General features: G+C 42.5%; 1 protein-coding gene across 1 annotated transcript; it reads right to left on the bottom strand.

Moving 5' to 3' along the window:
• Positions 1-9,229: 9,229 nt before the first annotated feature.
• TEX36 (testis expressed 36) lies at positions 9,230-21,989 on the bottom strand. Its single transcript, XM_003363403.5, has 4 exons — positions 21,557-21,989; positions 16,257-16,388; positions 15,429-15,509; positions 9,230-11,077 (listed from the first exon to the last, which is right to left on the bottom strand). Exons 1-4 carry the CDS (start codon positions 21,605-21,607, stop codon positions 10,781-10,783), a joined length of 561 nt encoding a protein of 186 aa, XP_003363451.2. The 5' UTR covers positions 21,608-21,989; the 3' UTR covers positions 9,230-10,780.
• Between the last annotated feature and the right edge of the window lie 477 nt (positions 21,990-22,466).

The raw sequence follows: 22,466 nt of genomic DNA, 5'->3' as shown, positions 1-22,466 counted from the left end.
AGGGAGCTCACGCGCGTGTCCTCACGGCATCCATCTCCTCGCTCTCCCGCAGGACTGAATCTCACTCCCCTTTCATGGTTTTCTCTCGTCTCTCCCCCAGTCTGCTGAGCCCTCTTGGGAAATCCCAAAGTGGGGCCAAGGACCCTCTCTAAATCCAGACCACCTCCCTGAGGCTGGGCCTCCTGCAGCTGGACCGCCCTGCCCCGTTTTCACCTGAAATGGCGGCTCCACACCCGCCCACCTTCCCCAAGGTCTCACCTCAGGCTCCTCATTTCCGGCTGAAGACCCAGCCTCCACCTCCCTAAGGCAAGCAGTCGCGCCCGAGAGACTCAAGTAAGTCCTCCCTCTCCCTCAGAGGTTTCTGTCATCTCTTACCATCCACTCATGCCGTGTGACCCCCGCCCCAGAGGCAGGTCCCTCTTCCAGGCGCACACCCCACCCCACAGTGCACCAGCCTCACCTTACCTCCTCCCCCATCCTTAACCACCCTCAGAACATCCACGTCCGATCCCCTCTTTGCCTTGGTCTGTCAGCACCAGTCTTTCCCATGTTAAAAAGAAAAAAATCCGCCTCCGCCTAAAAAAGAGAGGTGGAGAGGGAGTCTGAAGACAGAACCGGAGAGATGGTGGTGTGGGAAGGACTCGGATCAACCAAGGGGGCCTCCAGAAGCTGGAGCCTCCAGACAAGAACGCAGCCCTGCCCACACCTCGGTTTTTGTCCAGAGAGACCCGTTGTGGACTCTGATCTCCAGAGCTGTGAGGCGATCAATCTGTGTTAGGTCAAAAAAAACAAAAAAACAAAAAAAACCAAAATCATTCTGCGGACCCTGTTCCTCCGTCAGGCTGTATCATCCATCCCCTCCCCGCATAGCTGGTCCTCATTCTGAGCGATTCCGGAGCCGAACCTCCGTGCTCAGCTGCCTGCTGGAGAGTTCCCTATGCAGCCCACAGGCACCTGGAGCCGAACCGCCACTGCAGACACACTCGTCGCCTTCTGGCAGAGCCTGGTCCCTCTGCTGCATTCCTGCAGAGCTCGCTCTATTTGAGCAGGGGCTAAGTGCTGCCTAACTTCTCCCAAGGGCCGACACCGCCACTTCATGCTCCCAACTCTAAGGTGGGAAAACAGCGGACCTCGTTCCATCTGATGAATAAACCCATTATCCCTCACTGTGACACTGTTAATTCTTAATTTTGCCATCATTATGCTTTCAGTAAGCAAATAAATGAAACCAAAATAACTGCTTATATCCATAAGTAATCAAAATGTATTTAGTGCTTTGGTAAATAGTTTGTTTTTCTAATTTTCCTGTAATTAGCAGAGAAAGAATTAAAATCAATTCCTCATCCAGCAGATAAAAAATTAGCCCCAGCTTTTGCCCTTACATGTATCCAAATTTTAATGTACACAGGAAACACAAATTCATAATTGTTCTGTAATATAATATGTATCCAATATTAAACACATTTCTATGACATTTATCTTCTCTCCCTGATCACAGCTTAATAAAATTATAATTATGACCTTTCAAAGTATTATCGCCTGATCCACACTTAATCTGCATTCTTAGCTTGACATCTCAGCTATTGCAAGGGGGCTGCTGCATTTCATGTCTGACTGACAGTCCAGGTTGCATGCACTCAGAGCAAGGAGGGGTCTGTTGCTGCTCACCCTTGTACCCCAGTGCCCAAAGCAGGGGCTTGAAAAATAGCCATTGAATGATGAGTGAACACATGAGGGCACACCTTGCGTGCATCCACATTGGTACACGTGAGAACGCGGCTACACGACCAGGCTCAAAGCCAATGAGGCAATTGGGAGGGGGAGTGGGGGGCAGGGGTGGGGGTGGGGCCATTTAGGAATGAGCTGGAAATCTGCCCAGATTCAGTTGGCAAACAAAGCTGCTTTAACCAGAACTATCCTGATTGACTGAAGACACTGATCTTTCAGATGGCTGTGTACCAGCAAAGCCAAATCCTTTCTTTAAAGATCTAGAATGTCACAGTTGTTAGGCATTGATTTCGATACAAAATATTCTTTGGAGGAACAATAAGATTTCTCGCCTGGAATTATGTTGAGACTTCCCGATCCTCTCTTGGAACCACAATGGTGTTTGTTGGAGAAGGATTGGATACGCCACTCATGGCTTGTAACAGTCATGCAAGCCTAGACGGAGGTTATAAATGGCAGATTATTTAAGACAGTTTCAGTGTTTCTCCTTCAGGGCTAAGGAATAGCAATGTCTTCTTGGGCAGAGAAGACCATGTTCCACTGTGGTCACTTATAATCCTGTGAGCAGCCGTATGGAACATGGGTAATGGACAGAGTTGCCCTTTGTGCTGGGAACCTGGATTGTCTGCTACAAATGATGCAGCCAGACCAGTGCCCAAGCGGAGTAGCAATAAGGACCCTTGGATCTGAACATTCCGATGCCAGCTGCTCTTTGGGAGATGGCGGGGGAGGCGGGGGAGGGATGTGATTTGTGCTATTGCCTGTATTTGTGATTTGCCATATTGCCTGTATTACCCAATATGGGAACTTGTAGGTCTGCCTGATTTTGATTGGGAGAGAAAATAAAGCATTGGGGGTTATTCTGGTTACTCTGGGCAGAAATCACACGCTACACCTAACAAATTCAACAATTTCATAGAGCCGTAGTCAAGCGCGTGAGTTACAGTTTTATTCATTCCATTTATTCAGTGAGTCAGGCTCTGACAGGGGGTTGATTTGTTGTTTAATATTTGGGGGGATTATTTTGGTATATCCGTAACGTGTTTACTTAAATACTGTGTGTTAAATGAGATGTTTTCATTTGTTTTGATAGGTACTTATAAAGGCAATGTACAGCATTTCACACTTACGCGGCACTTTCCGAGTCCTCAACGCAGCACTAGGATTCTCGAAATGACTACCCTGTGTGTTTGGGAAGTGCCAGCCTCATTTCACCTAGAGAAAGCAGCGCTGCCAAGCCCCAGAGCCCGGAGCTGAGCTGAAGTGGTCTTCCCCAGTCTCTGGCTCAAGGCAACACACCAGGACCAAAGACTGTGGCCGGCAGCAAAGAGCCCAGAGGAGGAAATTGATTCTTCTTGCTTGTTTTATGGTTCTTAGGGTGTTACCATAACAGCATGGATTCTTCCCTGAACTCAGCGGAACATATGGGAAACCTATACTTAGCTTATCATTTCAAGCCCTTCCTCCCCCACACCCATCTCTCCCCTCCAGGAGTCCTCAACGTGGTACCGATTTTGTAGGTAAAAAAAAAAAAAATGTTGAATTGGGTGAAGTGTCCTTTCCCACTGACCCGCCGGCCAGCAGGGACGCATCCTGAACTGGAGTTGCAACTGACTGCTAAACTGCAAAGTGGAAATTGCTCCTGGAGTGGCCGTGCTATCTGCCGTAGACGGACAAACACAGTCACCACATCTGAATCCAGTACGTGGCCGCCAGAACAGAGCCGGTTGTAGCCAAAGATAGCTACAAAATGTGCAAAACAAAGAGAGGACACAAGGCAGTCTTTAAAATTAATCATAAATGTCAAAACAGATCAAATGAGAATGTGCTTCTCTACTTAAAAATAGGCAGTGTTTAAGAGTTGGTTTCACAGCGGAAATCATCACTTTGCCCTTTAACTCTCGTGTTTAAGGGCCTTTAGATCTGATTTTCGGGAGTATAAGTTGGAAACTCAATGGTTATGCACATGCTTGCTACATGCCCAGAAAGAAACTGAAGCTTCCTGGTATTGTTCTAGCATGGACACTAGCCAGCATTGCTCAGAAACGTTATTACTAAGCCATCAGCCGTTCTCTCAGTGTCTAAATCATTTCTGGGATGGCACAAGTCCAATTCTAATTCATTTACACAGAAGAAATCTATAAACACCTGCACGTAATTGATTAGTAAGTTGGGGTTTCTTTAACTGGCTGTTTATCCCTCTGTTCAAAACAACACACTAAAACAAAGAACCAACAACAGCAAGTCATTGACATTGTGCCAAGTTATTAAAGACATCTATTTTCGTAAAATGGGTTATTGTATTTGGGGCATCCACCCCAGAGTCCCCAGGACCCACCGCTTCATGAAACTGCTGCATCCTTTTGTTCTCGGTTCACTGATTGAGAACTGTAAGGTCTTAGACGGTGTTTATTTTTTATGTAGAAAACAATTAAATGAAAAAAAGACTGGTTTTAAGGGCAAGGTATCTAATTTGTGCTTCTGTAGATGGTAAATATACCCCCTCATCTTTAATCCCAAAGAGTAGAGCTGATCCTCCCCGTCCCCACGTCCCCCCTTCATGTAATGCTAGGTTTGGTTCCGTATACTTTTTGGTAATTTTTTGAATTTCATCTCCAGTAAATTGAATTTGTGGTCACTCTTGCTGGAGATTGTTGGTGTTTGGCAGAGAAGGCAAGGCGAGGCAGAAACTCAGCAAATGAGCATTTTCGAGGATGCCCTGGGAGAGGAGGACGGAAGGGAGGGAGGTGCACCCGGTAGAGAAGGGATTCCTGCATGCCAGGGAATCTAGGACTTGTCACCTGCATGCCAGGGAATCTGAGACTTGTCACCTGCATACCAGGGAATCTGGGACTTATCACCTCCATGCCAAGGAATCTGAGACTTGCCGCCTGCATGCCAGGGAATCTAGGACTTGTCACCTGCATGCCAGGGAATCTGAGACTTGTCACCTGCATGCCAGGGAATCTGAGACTTGTCACCTGCATGCCAGGGAATCCAGGACTTGTCACCTCCATGCCAGGGAATCTGGGACTTGTCACAGGCAGAGCTGAAGCCACATAATTCTGTGCAAGGGGATACAGACTTGAGAGTCGTACACAGTACAATCCCAAAGAGATTTCCAAGCAGTCAATTACTTTGAATGTCTGGATCAGGGGCCCAGGAAGCAGGACAGGAGATCAGCAGCAGCTCAGATGTTCTAACATCTGCCTGTTGTAAGGAATTCTATTAAACTAAAACAAAAGTAAAGCATCTCTTTGAAACTGGGGACAGGAGAGAGCACCTACAGAGTTTCCCTCAAAAAAGGAGTAGTAAGTGGAAACTTCCACGATTACTAATTTGAAATGTATAAAGTGTTATTGGATAGTCTATTTTAGTGCGTCATTTTTTAAAATCTTATTTTACTAAATATAAAACTAATTTGTAAAGGCTGTGATAGGGTTTAACATGACTCCACTGTCCCATTGCTATTTTTCTGCTAAGCTGTGAAGGTGCTCAACCTGAGGGGGGCTGAGGGTGAACCCAGCCCCCCGAGATGGGCAGTAACAGCTGTAATTTCATAACCAACACAAAAGGTCTGGAATATTTGGTTTGCCACACAATACATGGTTTTCAGGGTAAGAAATTGTTATTCACTCAATGGCCTAAATATGAAATTATATCTTACAGAATGAAAGCCAACATTTAAGGGTTTAAAAATTACTCCCTAGAAATTGCGATCAACACACACTGAGCCTGCCTTCTACATGTGTCACCTGTGTGCCATGTGGACAGCTGCGCCCTGAAACGTAACTGAGAGCGGGCAGCACGCCTCAAGGAGGAGGGACAGACTGAGATGCACAGAAACCTAGTCTTTGTCAGAAGAGAACTTTGAGGACATCCGTCCCCAACCCTTCATCTGTGCTTCCTGAAGTGTGGGAGACATTTTTAGGTGGCTGACAGATGCAGCATTAAATAATACTGGCTTACAGATTAAGAAAGTTGCTTCTTTTTCTAGTCTATTTTAAACCATCTGTTTAGGTTGAGAAGGAAGCCTTGGGTTTGGCGACGGTATGTCTAACACCTCTTCTACTTACTAATCTCCTTTTTCAACAACCCGAGGGCAGGCCTCAGACAAGAAGTCTGGAGGAGGCAACAATGCTTGGCCGGAATTTAGTCACATTGGATTTTTTTTTTTCACTGTATCTACTTTTAGATTGCTTTCCATTTATGACGAGTGATCCTGATTGTCTAAGACACGGGAGACAGGATCAAAGCGTGCACGTCCGGGCTGCTGCAGATGTAGTGACTGCTCCAGGCGTGCTGGTGTAGAGTCAGTGGGTTTAGGAAGAGGCAGGGCCCGGGCACTTGACAGAAGTGGTCTATAGAGGTTCTCTGCTGGGGTGGGTCCCTGTCGTATTCTCTGTGCCAAGCAGTGAAGTGGATCTGTGTGTGTGCCAAAGCAAGGGGATTGAGAGTGGTTACCTGGGATGGGGGTCAAGGCAGTGCCCCAGGAAGGTGGCAACAGCTGAACTGGGGACCCTCTCCCAGAAGCAGAGCTGGTGGCCACACCCCAGGGCAGCACATCCTGCCTCTCACCCAACCTCACACAGAGAGTGTGAGAAGAACACACACACTGCTCACAGATGCGCTAAGGTGGCTCCTCAAAATCCAACATAAGCATAAAACCAAAAATCACCAAATGTTTGCACCATGCTAGAAAGGCAAACAGATAAAGCAATTCCTGAGAAAACAAAGTGAACAGAGAAAAATAACATATTGGAATAAGCGAAGTTCTTATCAGACAGAATTAAATATTGCATCCTTCAATAAGAGCCAGATAGAAAGCTTGGAAATTAAAATGTTGTTTGATTATAGGAAAACCTCAGTAAACTGGGTAAATAGCAGAATGGATCATTGAGGAGCCAATTAGTAGAACTGGAAGTAGAAGTTTAGGGATTCTCCCAGAAACCAGTGCAAATAGACCAGCTGATAGAAAATAGAAAACACTTGAGAGTCAAGGAAGATAGATCCAGATATGTCAATATCCATCTTCTTAGCATTCTAGAAGAAAAGGAGAAAACAGAGGAAAGAAAATAATCAAAGAAGTAATTGAAGAAAATTTGCTATAGTTAAAATATATATATATAATTAAAAATTAAAAACAAGGATTCCGAAAGTGAAGTACCCCACTCAATTCCTGAGTGTATATATCATGTAAATGTTAGACTTGACTAGCCAATTAACAAGCTAGATATAATCAATATATAATTTTGTAGCCAGCAAAAGAGGCTACACACCTAGAAATATACACATACACACACACAAGTGTGTATAAAACTGGCAAAATCCGAATAAGGTCTGTGAAATGTACCAATGTCAATTTCCTGGTTGTGATATTTGTGGTGGGCAGAATTCTAAGACCCCATCAACCTTCCCTGTTGTGTAATGCCCTGCCCTAAAGTGTGGGCAGAACCTGTGACTATCATGCAATATTGCTTCCATAATTATGTTATGTTATATGGAAAAAGGGATTTTTACAGATGTAATTAAGGTCTCAAATCAATTGCCATTTTTTCTTTTTTTTTTTGCTGAGGAAGATTCGCCCTGAGCTAATATCTGTGCCAGTCTTTCTCTATTTTGTATGTGGGTCGCTGCCACAGCATGGCTTGATGAATGGTGTAGGTCTGTGCCTGGGATTCGAACCTAGGCTGCTGAAGCAGAGTGCATCCAACTTAACCACTAAGGCCATGGGGCCAGCCCCTCAGTTGCCCTTAAGATAGGGAAATTGCTCTTCTGCCCTGTGAGGTTCTGGAGAGCACAAGCCCTTATCAAACTTGAATCTGCTGCCTTGGTCTAGGACTCCCCAGCCCCAGAACCGTGAGAGATAAATGTGTGCTGTCAATTAGCAAGCAAACAAACAAAAAGATATGGAGATTATCCAGGGTGGGTCAGATGGAATCATGTGATCCCTTAAAAAGGAAGTGGATTCTTCCTGTGAGAGAGATCACAAAAAATTTTAACAAGAACTACAGCAAAACCTCTTAGAATTATTTAATAATCTCAAAGGTGGTCCTAAGCAAGGCATGAAATCCAGAAGTCATTAAATAAGAGATTCATACATTTTACTACATTAAAATATAGGCACACCAATACAAGATGTTAACGATAGGGGAAGCTCTGGGGGTGGGGATAGAGAGAGAGTGAGTATAAGGGAACTGGGTGCTTTCCACTTGATTTTTCTGTAAACCCACAAGTGCACTAAGAAATAAAGTCTATTAATTAAAATACTTATATAAGTTACAAAGAGGAACAAAAACCAACCAACTAGATAAAACGCAACATATATGATATAAAAGGTTTAATATCTTAATATAGCAAGAAATCATACAAATGATTAAAGAATAAGACAAACAAACCACTAGAAAAATTAGTGAGACACAGATAAACAGTTCACAAGAAAAGAAACACAAATGGCATTTCAATAGTTACACACAAGCACAATGAAAGAGGCAAATGAAAATGCAATACCATTTTTTAGCTAACAAATTGGCAAACGTTATAAAGTTGGATAATGCAAGCGTGTGGGAAAATCAGAGCTCTCGTGTCTCATATCTTGTTGGTGAAATTGTAGGCTGGAGCAAAGCCTTTCTTAGAAAATTTGACAATATGAACTAAAATTTAGAATCCACATACTCTTTGGGTGAACAAGTTTATTTTTATGAGTTTACCATATAGAAATGCTCATAGATGAATGCAAATATTTCTCTATAGAGAGGTTTATTCCAGATTGTTTATAGTAGGAAAAGACTGAAAAATGCCTAAATCGCCATCAAAAGATTACAGGGACTGTGACACATTCATGTAATGAAATACCAGGCAGTCCAGTTTTGCTTTTTCTTTAATAAGTGGGTTTATAAGTAGTGATGTGGATTGACTTTGAAACTTCGAAGACATCTTCATAAGTGTAGTTGGCAGTGGAGTGGCAGGAAGCAACAGTGGAACAGTGTCTGCCTCGGATGTTTGTTAAGGGTATGTGTGTGTGAGAGACAGAGAACGAGAGAGTGAGTCTATACACAGACCCCCTGGAAAAGGATACACGTTAAAAAATAACAGTAGGGCTGGTTCTGGGAGAGAAAATGAGGACTGGAAGTCAGGATGTGAGGGAAATTATTTTTCACTGTTTGTTTATTTTCTTTGAAATGTTTCCCATGTGCATATACTTAAGAGTTATATTTTAGGGGAAAAAATAGGAAACTAAGAACATGAAAGCACATTCTTAACTAGACAAAAGTTATTTATCTAAAACCTACAGTAAAAGTCAGACTTCAGAGTGATACATTAAAAGCAGCCCCATTAAATTCAGAAATAAAATATAAAGACGTGCACTATCTGTGCTAATATTCAAATTGATGCAATAAGATGGGGGCAGGGAAGGTAGAAATGTTAGAAATGATATAAAATCATCACTTTCCCAAATGATACAATCATCGATGTAGAAAATCCAAGATGAACTGAAAAATTATTGGAACTTTTAAACTTTATTAGAATATTTATTTATTTATTTATTACGAGAAGTTTAGCCAGGTGGTCAAATATAAGATTCACATACAGAAATCAATAGCTTTTATACCCATCAGGCAAAACCAACCTAAGAGTGTAAGTTAAAAAAAATGTCAAAAATAGCCACAGAATTTCAAAATATGCAAGAATAAACATAGAAACACTTCAGATCCATGTGAAGAAAATATCAAACTTTACTAAAAAGCATAAAATAAGATTTGAATAAATTGGGAGACACACCATGGTATAAAGATGTTGATTTTCCCATAAATTAATGTCTAAATTTGGGGAAATTCCTATCAAATTGGCAATGGATTTACTTAATAATTTGGGTATTCTAAAATTTATCTGTGGGGAAAAATACCCAAATACAAAAAAGAAAATTTTGGTGTAGAATGATGGTGACGCTGCTCAATTTATAGAAAGGAAATGTAAATGGCCACTGAGTGGGAAAAGATGCTCAACTTCACTAATAATCAGAGAAATGCTAAATAAGAAAATAGGAAGATACTATTTTTTTGTCTTTAAATATCATTATTTAGAAGATAATTTGAGGGGGTGAGAAACAGATACTGTTGGTATAAATTTAATAGATCTGGTGTTTTTTGAAGGTAATTTGGCAGTATTTATTCAAACTTCGCGCATACTATCCAGTCTAACACTAACAAGGTAACTTTTCAGAGATTATTCCAGAGTGCATGTAAACACCACTCAGAGAGGGTGACCAAGCACGTTCATGCAGCACCAGGTCTGACAGCCAAAAATGAGAATTCTAATGCTCATTAGTGAGAGGATAATTTTTAAAAACATTGTGTACCCATATTAGGGAATACAGTGTACCAGTTTAACAAGCAAATCAATCTATTCATACTGACACTGCAAGAACTCCAAGATACATGGTTAAATTTCAAAAGAAAATTATAGAACATTCTGTACTGAGTAACAGTTTCTGTTCAAAATGTTTATGAAGTTATGCACATTTATATGATTGCAAATGCACAGAAGAAAAACAAACGGTTAACTTCCTTCTGGGGACAGGGCAAGGACTGGAGATGTGGTGAAATCTAGAGGGACTCCTGCTTCCTCTGTATTGTTCGAAATTTCAAAATGAAAATGTAACCATATATAATTATGTAATTTTTACAACTCCCCCCAAAGTTAATGTGGCCATTTTAAAATTCGTTTAAACACATTTTCATTTAAAATCCGTATATCTTCACATATCTTTATTTTGTAAGGACTTGTATTTTTTTAACCTTACTAAAAATCATAAAAATATTTTAAAGGTGGGGAGTGGTAACATAATCTGTTGCCTTTCTTATTTCTGAATATAAAGACTTTAATCTCCTATTACTGCAAGAAAACTTCGCCTCAGCATTAAGGCATGTATAGTCTTCTAATCTCTAATTCTAAACAAATCTTATGTTAAATGGTAGTGCTGGACACACAATTGAAGAATGTCAAAAGAAATACCAATATTATAAAACTCATCAAGACTCTTCTGGAAGGATTATGGCTCCAGTGGAGAACCGGCTTTTTTGTCAATTGCAAACCTTATTTTTGGATTCTTTTTCAAAAACTCCGTATAGCTTCGCTCAGGAATAAATTTAAAAGCACTCCATATCTCATTATAATGTCTTGGAAAGCGTCTGAAAATTGGGACCACCATGGCTTCCTGATAGACGTATGATATTTGGTTATTTGAAAAGCCGTCAAGACAAGATGGAACATAGTCACACGCCCAAAGATTGAAATTTCTTGAAACGTGTTGCCTTTTTTCTGGGGAGATCTTCCTACGTCCCAGGCCCTGGGGAAGAATTACAAGAAGATTAGGAGAAATATACTCAAGGTTACACAGTCCTACAGTCTTTGGTAAAACCAGGTACATGACATCCTATGTTTAAATGCACAATATGACGATCGTTACAAAAGTTATCTTTTCTAACCTGTTGAAGGGTGTAAATCAACACTAAAATATCACGGTGGTGTTTGTTTTCGTTCTGGAAGCTTCCACTCCCACCAGGGGGACTGGACGTTTAGAGACACCGAGGGCAGAACCAGAGAAAGCAGATCAGAAACAGCCCATTAAGCAGCCTGGACTCCCAGGCACCCCAGGCAGGTTCTCTGTCCCCAGGTGGCTCCACGGCATATCCATCCCGGGCTCTGTCCCCAGCACTCAGTGGGATAGATGGTTCTTACTCCAAGAGTCTGAAGAGGCTAGATTCTTCCCTGTCCCAGAGGTTTCCATAAAGGAAGCAGCACCACTGGGTTCCCCCCACAGGCTTCTTCAGTAACTCTCAGCACCTTACATGTGGACCTGAGACTTACTGTGTATTCAAAACTGTGCCTTTGATTTGATCGTAACTAGGCAAAAACTAAAAAAGAAAACACTACGCTTAGAGAAAAGACTAGAAGGAAATAGACCTTACGTTAGTAAAGTGAGGCCATCTTTTTATAAGAGTCAGTATCAGTCAGAGCGGCAGCAGATGGCATGCTCAAACTAGGGTAATCTGAGGAGAGTTTAATAAAGGGGCTATTTGCACATGCAGGGAAACCCCAGCGACAGTGCAGCGGCTCCATGTCCCAGGTGCTTGGAGAGGAATATAGTCCACACAGATCAGCCCCTGCGGCCAGAGCAGAGAGAAAAAGAGGAGAGTGGCTCTGGAGGGACAAATGGAAGATGCTGGTCACATTGCCCACATTACTTGCAGATACTTTAGGAAAAAACCAAAAAACAAATATAAGGATGGGACAAAACAAAGAGGAGAAAGAGCGACAGGGGAAGTAGCAAGTAAAGCTTGTAATTCAGTCTAAATACTCGCTGATCACTTGACTATAAAACATATTGAAACTTTAAGAATCCACAGAAAGAAAGAAAGGAAGGAACAGGGAGGGAAGAAGGTTGAGAGAGAGAAAGCACCAATCTGGAACTGCCATTCCAGGATTTCAGCTTGACTGGGGAACCCAGGGCCACTGCTGTGAACTCAGGAGATGCCACCTAACCTTATCCCGTGAGACTGGCACCTCCACGAGCTGGGAGAGCACAGCCTGCCACCACCAGAACCCCTGGAAAGGGAAGTGCGGGAGCTGGAGCACCCTGATGGACTTGCCTTATTCTTGGGGAAAAGCTATAGATATTAATTTTTACACTCATGGAGTAATATAGTGTTAATATAATTCTTAAACATTTATGCTTAAGGGTAACCACTAGTAGGAGATCAATAGAAGTCAGAGTGAACAAATAAATTCAACCTGGCGAAGACAGGAGGAGAGGAAGGAAAAACCAGAAACAGAGCCCGGCCCCATGGCCTGGTGGTAAAGTTTGGTGTACTCTGCTTTGTTGGCCCAGATTTTGTTCCCAAGCACGGACCTACACCACTCAGCAATGGCCATGCTGTGGCAGTGACCCACATATAAAATAGGGGAAGATTGGCATAGATGTTAGTTCAGAGAGAATCTTCCTCAGCAAAAAAAAAAAAGAAAAAGAAACAACAGGCAAACATAATAAATAGGAAAGATATAATAAGATAGCAGAAATAAACCCAAAACATAAATTGTCAAATAACATGAATGGGTTAAATTCTCATAGAAAGAAACAACGACTCTTGGATTTTTTTAAAAAACCATGCTTTATTCTATTTACAATAAAAAACAAACCCAAAACAAAATGACTAAAAAGTATGAAGACAAAGGAATGGACCATAACATAAGGAACAAATGTTAGGAGAAAGAAAGCAATAGTGGCAAAACTAATACTGTAATGTAGAATTCATGGCTGGAAGCTTCAAAGCATATAAAGAGGGATACTTCATATTGATAAATAAAAAAAGCCACCAAGAAATAAAATATTCATGAATTTTTATGCAGAAAGATATGCTATTAAAGTATATAAGGCAAAAGAAATTTAGAAACTCAAGAATAATCTTAGAAGGAAAAAATGACAGATCAAGACAAAAATTAAGGAAAAGATATGAAGAATTTGGATAACATAATTAACAGTCCTGAATTAATAAACATAAAAAACTTTGTAACCAACAGACAGGAAATATATATTCTTTATAAACACCCATGAAACACTTATTAAAATTAATCATGTCCAAGATAACAAACATAATGTTTTTAATTCAAAAAGTAGAAATCACAAATTATATTCTATAAAATGTACTATAACCCATAAAACTAGATATTAGCAACAAAAGGGTGATCTTAAAAAATTCTGGCTATATAGAAAATTCAAAACATTCTTCTAAATGATTTTTATTTAAAAGAAAAATTAGGAATTAAATCATAAACTATTTGGAAGCTAATAATAATGAGATCCTAGTTAGAAAAACCATTGGGATGTAGCCGAAAGCAATAATCTCAGGCATATGTATAGTTTTAATGAATTTATTAACAAAAATATTTGCTAGTACTTGAACTAAACATGCAACACTGAAAAAGATGAAAAAGAACAGCAAAATAAGAGTATTTTAAGAGATATTATACCAATAAATTTGAAATGAACTAGATAGATTTTAGGCAAACACATTATCAGCGAAATCTACTCAAGAAGAGATAGAAAGTTTGAGTAGATTACTAATTAAGGGGGAAATTGAAAAGGTAGTAAAAAAGACTCTAAAAAAGATATCAAACACAAATAATTTTATGGGCAAATTCTATCTAACTTCATTAAACTGAAAATCCACGTTAGGTAAGCTATTCCAAAACAGAGAGAAAGTTGGAAAGCTTCCAATGCTTGCTATGAGACCAGCATAGCGCTGGTGAAATTTACATGCTACAATCCTATACACTTACGTGTGTATGTTTTCATGTGAATTGCAAAAAATTCTCAAATTTTACCCACCAAACCATTATTAGTGAATCATCAAAGTGAGATTGTGAGGAGGGAAAATAAGAGTACAAATTTTATTTTATTTTTTTTATTTTATATAATTCTGTATTATTTGAAAATTTTTAAGGACATATGTTACTCCAGTAATTTAGAAAACCATATTAAACATTCCATTTAGAGAGGCAGGCAGAGTGGAAGTCCTGGTTCCATATTCAACACTTTGCCAGGAGCAAACCAGACTTTTTAGGTTAAACCACTTGAACTTAGCTTAGATATGAGAGCCTTGAGGAAAGAGTAACTTTGGGCAAGTTTAATTTCACTGGTTCTCAGGTTCCTCACTTCTAAATTAGGGATGATAAGAGTAATTAACCAGTAGGGTTAATTGTTGTAATTTCAACAACCGTAGTTAATTGTGAGGATTAAATGAGCTAATATGCTAGCATATGGCAAATGCTTAATAAATGGTGGGTATTATTAACATCATCATCATCACCATCACGGACTTTCATGTAAGAATTCTCAGAGGTCACCTGATACAACCCTCTACCTAAGACACGCCAACCCTGCCCTGTCCACTCTGACAATGCCGGCCACATGCGCACTTGAAATGTGCATCTTCCAGATGGAGGTACCATAGTGTAAAATATAAACTGGATTTTAAACACTTAGTTTGCGGAATGTAAAATATCTCGTTAATAATTTTTATATTGATTACAAGTTGAATTGATAATTTAGGGAATTATTGGGTTAAATAAAATACACTATTAAAATTAAGTTCACCTTTTTCTTTTTACTACATGTGGCTACCAGAAAATTTGAAATTACATATGTGGCTTGCAATATTTTTCCATTGCATAGTGCTGTGTTAACTACCACTATCGAGTGTTATCGTTCCTACGGGGAACTTACCACCTCTAGAGAAAAGACACTTCCGGTTATTAAGAAGTCCTTTATATTGTGTAAGCTCCGCCTCCCTTTGACTCCTCCTTGTGGGCCCTGGCTCTGCCCTCCAGACACACACATAGGCAATCCCTCCCTCCCATGACAGATCTTCACAGGAAAGCTCACAAATGAGACCGTTTGTGGGAAGGCACTGGAGAAGGACCAAGCGCACAAAAGCATCGTCGGATGGCCCGTGCAGACTTTGCAAGCTGCGTGGACCTTTGAGAGCTTCGTGCATTTTTTTTTTAAACCTGTTATGAGGCTTTTAATTTTGACCTCGTTCCAATTTTGAGCAAAGTCCTCTATTTTCAACGCACCTCAGAAAATCAAGAGCCCTGATGTCGCTCCCCGTTTTATTAGTGATTTGGAGAGAAATACTCACGGAGTCAAGGTAATATCCAGAGTCCTGAAAGCTGTGCCGATTGTCGTGAACGGAGAAGGGGAAGTTGTTGTTTACTGCTTGCTGGAAAAGATCGAGGGGAGAGATGAAAAGGCACACATCAGAACCCCAGGATGCTTTCAGAACTGACAGACAGTGGAGTGGAAGGAAGACAAAGGGACAGCTAAGTAAGAATTACACCCATCGCTGGAGAGGAGCGAACAGCACAGACAGTGAGATCGGAGGTGTGCCCATCAACTCAAGGCTGTAAACCGCAACCTATTGCCAACTTGTTGAAAAACACAAAAATTCTCTTTCAAATCACCTTCTTGGGAAGCGAGGAAGGAAAAGTTCCTAAGTTCATGGAATTGATGGCAGGGAAGGACTTTGGAGGCCATTTAGGCCAACATCTTCATCTGACTAATAAGATCCTGGAAGACCAGAGCCCTGGCCCAGGGTGGCAGAGTGAGTCAGCCAAATGAAGTCGACGCCTTGTCCCCCTCAGGCCACTTCATGCCTGTGAAGTTGCTCGTGACTTGGTGGGGGAGACAGAACATGGGTGTTAATGAACCGTGAGCAGTAACCAAAAGTGTTGCTGTTGCTTCTTGTCCCTAGATAAGTCTAACTTGATTGTCTGGACCAGGAGGCGGTTCCGTCTAGAGAGTATTTGGGGTATCACCGTAATCAGGGTGTCAGGTGGGGGTACTACCAGCATTTAGGGGTCCAGGGATGGTAAATGAGCAGTTCCTTCCAAGGAAGAATTGTCTGGCCAGAAATGCCAGTGGCACAGCCCCCTTGGAGAGTGTGTGGCGGCCAGCGCCCTGGACTCACCTGCTCTCGGACTTTGTAGATTGGTGGTAGCTTCCCTTCCACTTGCCGAGACAAACGTGGACTGTGGGGCTCTTTTAACATAGCCTTTGTGATGGATTCTGGTGTCTTTTGTGTGAGTCCGATGTGAGGGAACTGGAAAAAACAGCACACGCCTTGATTAAAACCAGACACATCTGAGTCTCTAAACTGAGTATCAGGGCTTCCTCTGTAAAGTGATTAAAACCCAATTTGGCTGCTTCTGGCGTGAGACGGAAATGGAATGATTTTTGTAATTTTCAAGTATACTTTCCAAGACAAAAGATCCTGTAATGGCCCAAGGCCATGACTGCCAGTTGTTTCAAGTTACGGGGGCCACCCCTGCTGCGCTGGAGCCTGGAAATGTTTCTGCGGCCTGGTAAGGAGGGTGTGGCCCTGTGAGAGAGCGCTGATGTACTCTGAGAAGACAGAAATGTGTTATGGAGATCTTCCTTCTGGTCAGGGAGTTCCCCATACTTGGAGCCAAGGATCCAGCCCACGTTCATAGAGGTGAGCCAACCTCCCACGGGTGTGGGGTGAACCCTAAGACATGGGCGGGGAAGGTGAGGAGTGAAGGGTCCCAGTTGACTCTCCACTGAGAATGTAGGATGGTAGAGGGTGGGAAGATCATTGGAAGGGGATGGGGTTGGGGGGTAGGGACTTGATATCTCCCTTTGAAAGGGAGGGAAGGAAACAAGAGTGGGCAGAGGGAGGTGGTCCCAAGAAAGGCCTCAGTTGATGCCCCAGGAAGCTCTGGACTGGGATTGCCTCTCAGAGGTGTCCTCAGTTGGGGCAAGGGGACTGGGCCTTTGTACACCATCATCCATCAGTCACTGGGTGTGGGCTGCCCCGGGAAGAGGGGGTGACCTTGGGGATGCAGCTTCCTTCAGCCAAGGAATCCCCAGGGGTAGACCACTGAAAGCCACGTTCTTAGCAGCTGGGGAAAGGAGTTCACTCCTGAAGGGAGATGTGGGTAGTAGCACTTGCTGGCCACCGTAACTCACCCCAATTTTATTTAAATAGCACCTCTTAAAAGCCACTCCAAGAAAGTGGGCTTTGAAGTAGGGATTGCTAGGAGAGGAATATGAGTGGAAACTAAAATACAAACAAAAGGCAAGACCCCAACTCTGGGTGAAAAGCCCCACAAAGGGAGCAAGCATAATACAGTGCTTGGGTACAGACTGTAGATGCAAAGATCCTGTGTCCAGTCCCAGCTCTATCTGCTGCAAGGTGAGCCTTACGCAAGAAACTTAATTTTTCCAAGCCTCAGTTTCTCTATCTGTAAAGTGGGAATAATAATACCTACTTGATAAGGTAGATGTGATTAAAAGAGAAAATGCATGTGATCAGAGGTGCTTGCAGCTGTCCCCTCCCTCATCCCCAACCCATTGCCATTGCCTCAGGCCCGTCCCCCTTCCTTCTCTTTTGGATTACAATAATATTGGCCACCGCTACTCTTCTCTCTCATTCCTTCTCAAGTCGCGACATAACTGTCTATTCAGGCTCATGTTTAATGTCTGCACAAGAGCATGTTTAGTATGTTACTATTTATGTCAAAAGGTGGGGAGATTATATCGTGTATGTTGTAAACTTGGTGAGGCGTTCACACCAGGAGTGAGAAGCAACAGGCTAGATGACATAGCAATGAGGAGGTCTTTTAAACCCGGTGCTAAGTGGAAAAAAGAAACAAAACGAGATCTATAACCCAACACCATTTATGTGAATAAATGATCCATGTGCACAAAGCAGCAATACATAATTTACAGGAACACACGGAAATAGGACTCCCATGGGACACGTTCGCATGGCTGCCTGTGGACAGGGTGAAGAGAGTAAAACAGCCACACAAGCCCATCCCCATGGGGCACACAGGCGCTCAGCAGGATGGGCGGCACCGAAACGTTCCTCCCAGGGGAGGAGGAGCAGCAGAGGAGGAAGACTTTCTTTTCACGGTCATTGTCCGCCATGGCCGTTAAGCCTTTCTTAACTAAGCGCAACTATTACATCCTCTTTTTGTCCACCGCACAAATAATTGTATTTGCTTCTGATTCGAGTTGTAATACATATTCGTGGTTTTAAAAAAAACAAACAATAAAGAAAATCAGAGGAAGGAAGCGAAATTCCCCTGAAATCCTATCACCCCTTCCACCTAACTCCATGGTGACCATCCTTTATGTACATCCCTATGCCAATGGATGTGGGTATAGACTGGATTATCCATATACGTGGATAATTTGGCATACGTAGGATCATGTTATAAATGTGATGTCTAAAACTTATAAATGCCTTTTTACTTAATAGTAACTTTGGGTTACTTTCTCCTTCCCCATCTTGTCAGCCCCGCTGCCACCCCAGATAACAACATGAACAACTGAGTGCTGATGTGATCGGACACGAACCCCTGTAACTGTCGAGGGAACTTGTATGGCTTTACAAAATTGGACCAGATGAGACGTACCATTTCGTACCTTGCTTTCCCACTTAAAATACCCTGGAAATTTTTCAAAGTCAAGCTATATATTTCTAATTCATTCTGTATCATATTTTTAAACCCTTTTAAACAATTATTTTTAAAAGTAAATATAAATAATACAAAGGGCGTCCGGACTCCTAACCTCTCCCTTCTCCCTTCTTCCAGTCTGACCTCATCAACACTCCTGCCTCATGGAAGGTGAGGAAAATCAGACCGGGGTGGGGAGCTGTTCTCACATCACGAATGATGTCTCTCACCAGCTCTGTGACAACTGACTTGGCTTCATTCGTATTCTGCAAGTCTCTGGACTAAATCACTGTAAAAAAAGATGGCTCTAGCATTTTAATTTCACTCTTTTAAAATATATATTTAATGGCTAAAACATGATAGCTGTGAAATAAACCCTTCTGTTAGATATTGTAACCGTGAAATATAGCTTTTTAACTAGTTGGCGGTGAAATTTTTGCTGCATTCAATCACTCAATGACTGAAATATTAAATAGGAAGGTGAAAGTGTGTGGAAAAAGCCTTTCCTAGCCGGCAACAGCCAGATTACAACCAGCAAGGTCAACTGCAAAATGACTGCCACCTCTAATGTGGCAATTACTGTCCTCCCAAGTGGGCCGCCGCTGACTCTGAGCCAACAATTCCTTTAATTTCCCCAACTCGCCAACAAGTTACTTTGGGAAACTTCATGATCAGCACTATTCTTTTCATGCCCTTAGGTGCTGGCACACCAAAGGCTCAGGTCAGACTTTGGGAGTTGGTGCCCCTCCAGCTAAACCCGGAACCTGGGCACATCCCCAGGATTGCAGGAAGAAATGCAATGTTCAGTCTCGCTTCCTCTCTCGTAACAGAACCGTGACTTTGTTCGGGGTGGCAATGGGGCTGGTTGAAAAATACCTCCCGAAACTCCCTTGCAGCTAAATTGGCATGTGACCCAATGAGATGAAAGCAGACGTCTGCAGGGACGGGCTCCTGGGAAAGCTACTGTTTTCCCCATCAAAGGGGGGAAACTTAGCTGACAGGTGCCTTCTTTTTGTCCTCTGACCTTCCCCTCATTTACATGCCTGAGTTGAGCAGTGCTGCATTAAGGATGTCGGAACACAAGGCTGAAAAGAACCTGGGCCTCCAATGACTTCCTAGAGTGTGGGTACCAGCCCTGAACTTCCTCCTTCTGGATTTATTGTTACTTGAGAATTACAGACCCCCATAATTAAGATACTGTAGTCAGCTTTTTAGAATATTCAGTCAAACACAATCCTAACTGATATTGTGAGTGATAGAAAAGGTGAGGCTACTTAGTCTGAGAAACTTAAGTTTTTCTCTTTGTGGCTGATCAGCATTATGTAGTTCACACTATTTCCCATTTTACTTTGGCTGCCAGGCAACTCAGTCCAATTTGATTCCCAAATATCTACCATATAGGCCATTTGGCCTGTATATCTATGTTATATGTGTTCCCAGTCTCAGCTTCTTATTCTAGAGTATATTTAAACTGGTTCTGAATTTTTATTTTATTTATACTTTACTATTTTATTGTGAATACTTTCCATATGTTACTTCAAATCTTTGTGGAATAAATCAGGGTATACAAAAACACTGTCATGTATAATAGTGTTAGCTAGTACTGAGAGGTTACTATGTTCCCATGCATTATACTGAGCACTTTTGAATGAATTATCTCATGAGACCCCATAATACCCTCTAACCTGGCCACATTATGCTCCCATTTAACAGACAAAGAAACTGAGATTTAGAAAGACTAAGCTACTTAGGACAAAGTTATGCCAAGGTGGATATAGTTTTTTAAAGCCTTCAGACCCAAATTTTCCAAGGTGTTTTCCATTTTTAGCCTTAAACAAACAGAAAATTTTTTAACTTTTCTATGTATTCCTGCCTTAAAAGAGGTTAGCACCATGGCTTTCTCTAACGCTGTCTCTCCTTGTGAGCGTCAGGGAGGGCGCAGGCCACAGTCTACCCCTGTGATCCCCCTTACGTTCCTCTTGGAATGAATCGTGGACACTAGAAATGCAAAAGACCTGTCAATGCATGAAATATATGTATTAGAGACCAAGCAACAGAGGTGCCTGGGCTGCGGCGGAGACAGGACCTCACACTTAGCGGGGAATCAGACGTTTCTTAAAGATGGCACGATGGTGATAATCCCACCAGGCTTCGTAGGCGATACCGTAAGAAAGTGGTCTGAACAAGAGCCTGAAGCTGAGAAGGGAAAGTTTTCAAACGATCGAGATGGGTAAATGACACATGCCGGACTCTTCCCATTTCATAGTCTGGTGGGACCAAGGGGATCAGATTGTGAGCCACCAGGAATGTGTTTAGAGGTTTCCAGTATAATACAAACTCCTTCAACAAGTTGTTATTAAGCCCCTCCTGAGTGCCAGATCCTCTTCCAGACACTCGCGATACAAGCAATAAATACAAAAGATAAGGATCCCAGCCCCTATGGAGCTTATATTCTAGCAGGGGGAGACAAACAACACACACAAAATGATAAGTTACATAGGATATTAGAAGACAGATGCTACAGAAAAAAGAAAAAGTAGAGCTCGCAGCAATACTGCCCAGTGGACGCTCACAAGCTGCCAGTGTGCTGAGCGTGTTACACACATCATTTCACTCAATCCTCCCAAGAGTGCTATGAGAGTTCCATTTCACAGATGAAGGAACTGAGGCTTGGGGAAGTGATTTGTCAAAAGTCTTGCTACAGTATGCAGTAGAAGCAGGATCTGTGCCCCCAGTCACACCCCTGTGGCCTGAGAAAGGTAAGAGAGGCCATCATCTTTCTTACCCATCTTCCGTCCTTGTCTAAAGGCGGGTTGAAGCGTCTCCCTTTGGCCATTTCCTGCAGGAAGCTGAAGGTGGCTGAGGCTGGCTCTCTTACCTCTCCATTGCCTCATAAGCTCTACACATCTGGGAAGCCACTCCCCCTCCTTGTTCCTGATCTTTAATTCTCAGCCTCTACCAGGAGGGACTCCAGGAGTGCCCACGGTTGTCATGGAATCAGAGCCCCCATCACAATGGGGAGCAGTGCAGGTCTTCTAGCCCCCTGAGTCATAGAATCAGAGCCCCCATCACAATGGGGAGGAGTGCGGGTCTTCTAGCCCTCTGAGGGTCCCTGCTACTGGTGCCTTGCACTGCTGCTCCCCAGTGTATGAGGCAGACGGCCACCAGGTCCCAGCTGAGGAAGCCCCACAAACAGGTCACACAGGTGAGGACAAGACAGTCTTGAGATAAGGGCAAACTTTTTCTACCCTCTAAATTCTTGAACTGATGATATTTGAGTTGGACGTCCCCATGGTAACCATCTGTCCCAAACTCTTAGTTTTCAGAGAAGTAAATTAAATCTGGGCTGGGGGTGACCTTGTCCTCACTGGTGGCATTGCTACACCCAGGACCCAAGCCTCCTTCCATGGCTGCTACTGTGTCCCAGCTCAGACCCAACCAAGAGACTCACTCACTGACCGTACCATTGAGGCCACAAGGAAGCAACATTGACAAATAACTAAGTGCTAGGTACTGTGCTAAACTAAATACTTTCACATGTTTTTATTTTGTTTGTTCTCCATGACACCCTTCAGCATTTACAAATGAGGAAACAAGGGTCACGTAGCCAATGGATGGGATGCCGGGTCATGGGACAGCTCCAGAGCTCTCAAGCCTTCTCAGGGGCCACCTGGTCTTGCCCAGGCTGCAAAGGC

The sequence above is a fragment of the Equus caballus genome, chromosome 1 (genome assembly GCF_041296265.1).
Source record: "Equus caballus isolate H_3958 breed thoroughbred chromosome 1, TB-T2T, whole genome shotgun sequence".
In the NCBI taxonomy this organism is placed as follows: Eukaryota; Metazoa; Chordata; class Mammalia; order Perissodactyla; family Equidae; genus Equus; species Equus caballus.
The sequence above is the reverse complement of the archived record's forward strand: the minus strand, read 5'-3'. Positions and strand labels throughout refer to the sequence as shown.

Coding starts and splice junctions, on each gene's coding strand:
- TEX36 (XM_003363403.5), bottom strand. CDS start 21,607: ATGGCCAAAGGGAGACGCTTCAACCCGCCTTTAGACAAGGACGGAAGA. Junction 16,389..21,556: donor TAGACAAGGACGGAAGATGG/GTAAGAAAGATG, acceptor TGTTTTTTCCAG/TTCCCTCACATCGGACTCAC. Junction 15,510..16,256: donor TCTACAAAGTCCGAGAGCAG/GTGAGTCCAGGG, acceptor GATCTTTTCCAG/CAAGCAGTAAACAACAACTT.